Source organism: Drosophila albomicans, chromosome 2R (assembly GCF_009650485.2).
Source record: "Drosophila albomicans strain 15112-1751.03 chromosome 2R, ASM965048v2, whole genome shotgun sequence".
Classification (NCBI taxonomy): Eukaryota; Metazoa; Arthropoda; class Insecta; order Diptera; family Drosophilidae; genus Drosophila; species Drosophila albomicans.
Window position 1 is genome coordinate 15,541,629 of NC_047631.2, and position 2,530 is coordinate 15,544,158.

Here is a 2,530-nt window from a genome sequence, read left to right on the forward strand (position 1 = left end):
GCTGCTCGTGTTCATATTCTATTGATCATTTTTTTGCCATTTTCGCCGGCAGCAGCAGCGGCGACCGCCCAGTGACATTAATTAATGCACACAGATTCATCAAATATGCGCTGCCCGTTTGAAAATTCATATTTTATGGCCCCAGCGGCAATTTGTCTGCGACGAGCCCTAGGACAACCTGTAACTCACTGAGCCAGCACATCTCTGTCTCTCTCTCACTCTCTCTTTCTCTGTCTCTCGCACTATGTGTGCGTGCTGCGACGTGCCTGGAAAATTGTGTAATTAAATGCGACAATTTCATGCGCCTCAGGGCGGCCAAGAAAAGAAAAAAGCATCTTGAGGATTATGTTTTTTTTTTAAATATGTTTTTCTTTTAATATTATATTTGATGTGGTTGTTTTTTGTGTGGGTTTTGTAATATTTGTCATATATAAATAGCGTAATATACTTAAGTGCTACAAAATGTTTGTTTTTTGTTTTTTCTTTTGTTTATGTAATAATTATTCGTTCTCATTCTCTCACAAATTAACATATATATAATAATAATAAAAAAAAGCAAAACGATAAACACGTTGCGAAAAATTGAATTACATGTGTAAATGTTTAAAATTTTCGAAAGAAAGTTCTCAACAAAAAAAGGAAGTTTTGCTTTTGTTTGTTTCAAAAAAATGATTGGCGCATAAATATGACACTAAATTTAATACTTTTCAAAACCGATATAAAAATATATATGTTGTATATAGTAAATAGATAGGATATCGCTGAACGGTTTCAATCTTGTGAACAATAATTCTTGAATTCAATTAATCATAATAGGTAATAATGATAGTAATAATAATAATAATAAATAATTTATGTATAGTCATAGGTTTTTAGGCATAGTAAAAAAACACTAAATACAAAAGCTTCAATCACGACAGTCAGCTGATTGATGGATTGAGGCCGCTCACTCTACTTTCTTCGACGCCGGCAGCTGGAAGTCTCCTCACGGCCACGCAGGCGCAACCAACGCGCGCCCCCAATCATGTCCAGAATTTATTTGGATAAGGCAAAGGCGGTGTGTTGTGTTGGTTGATGGTTTTTTTTTTTTTTTTTACCTAGTACTGTCCGGTAGGATCCAGTGCCAGCCTCTGCTTGTCGCGTGTGTCACGCGTGTCCCGTGGACGACGATAGGTGCCCGTTGGATCGAGATCGAGCATGTTGATATATTTTTTGTTTTTGTGTTGTTGCTTCTTGAATTTGGCTGCCTTTGTTGGCTGCTGTTGACTTTTGCTATACACTTGGTGGGTGGTGCCTTAGTAGGTGCCAGTGGGATCCAAAGCGAGTGACATTTTGAGACTTTTCTTGTTTCGAAGTATGACAAATTTATGAATCTTGATGAATAGAGCAACGTTTGCTTGCTTAGTATTGGCCAGTGGGGTCCAGATAGGCTGCCATTGTGTGGTAATTAATTAAATGTGCTTAGACTCCGGAGAAATGTTAAAACGTTGGGGTCTTTGGGTCTTTAGTATTGGCCAGTGGGATCCAGGTAGGCTGCCATTTGTATGCCGTGTAATTAGCCAAAAATACTTGAATGATTTCAGCACGATTTCAGCTGCTCCTTTGTTTTGTTTTAAATCAACTTTACGTTGTCATATATACTCTGTATAATATGTTGAACTTTATACTGGTTCTCTCTTGTCGGTGACGATGTCGAGTCGGTGTTGTTGCTGTTGTTGTAAGTTCTTTTATTATCACCAGTTGTTATTGACTGATTATACAGCAGGGCGCGTGTGTTTGTATGTTTATATTTAGCTTTTTTTTGAGTGTGTAGTTGCTGCTGCTTCTTGCTGCCGATGTTGCTTGTGGTTGTCAATAGTTTTTTTTTTCTTTTGGAAGTTTTTCGAGTCACTGACACTTAAATTCCATTAAATACTTTTGTTGTACAAAACTTTATTGTTTATTAATTTAAGCGGCTGCTTGTCGGCCTGTCTATTGTTCTTAGTTTTGTTTGCGTTTTGCTTATGAGAAACCGAGCAAAATGAGATATTTTCTTCACGACGGCAAAAAAAACTAAAAAGTTCACAAGTTTTTTTTTGTGTTTCTTCTTTTACATCAAAATTTTTGTGTTTAGCGTTGAGAGTTCGCTGATATTTGTATTATTTTTTGACTTTGATCTGCACTGTGATCTTTACTCGTCGAACGTTGTCGATCTTATGATTCAAGACATTGCCCATACGGCGTTATTTATATGGATCTGAATGTGCACAGAGGCGAGCGAGAGCGAGAGAGCGTCAAGAGAGCGACGCGCACATCGGAAGCTTGAGCTGCTGAGAGTGCATGGCTAGCGTGTGTGAGTGTGTTGGTGCAAAAGAGAACGATAGATGGCAGGTGTGTGTGTTGCTCTTAACAGTGTTGCTCTTGAAAATGGGAGAGCGAATGCGAGAGCTTCAGTATTTTCATTCATGTGAACAGCGTTGGCTCTCGCTCGCTCTCTTTTCTGCTGGCTGGCCTAAAGGTGTGAGGGCATACACGCACACACACACGAGCG

At 38.7% G+C, this 2,530-nt stretch overlaps 1 protein-coding gene across 1 annotated transcript; it reads right to left on the reverse strand.

The window, feature by feature from the left end:
- Positions 1–363: 363 nt before the first annotated feature.
- Positions 364–2,187, reverse strand: LOC117575785 (peptide tarsal-less AA). Its single transcript, XM_034260159.2, has one exon. It carries the CDS (start codon positions 1,197–1,199, stop codon positions 1,098–1,100), a length of 102 nt encoding a protein of 33 aa, XP_034116050.1. The 5' UTR covers positions 1,200–2,187; the 3' UTR covers positions 364–1,097.
- Between the last annotated feature and the right edge of the window lie 343 nt (positions 2,188–2,530).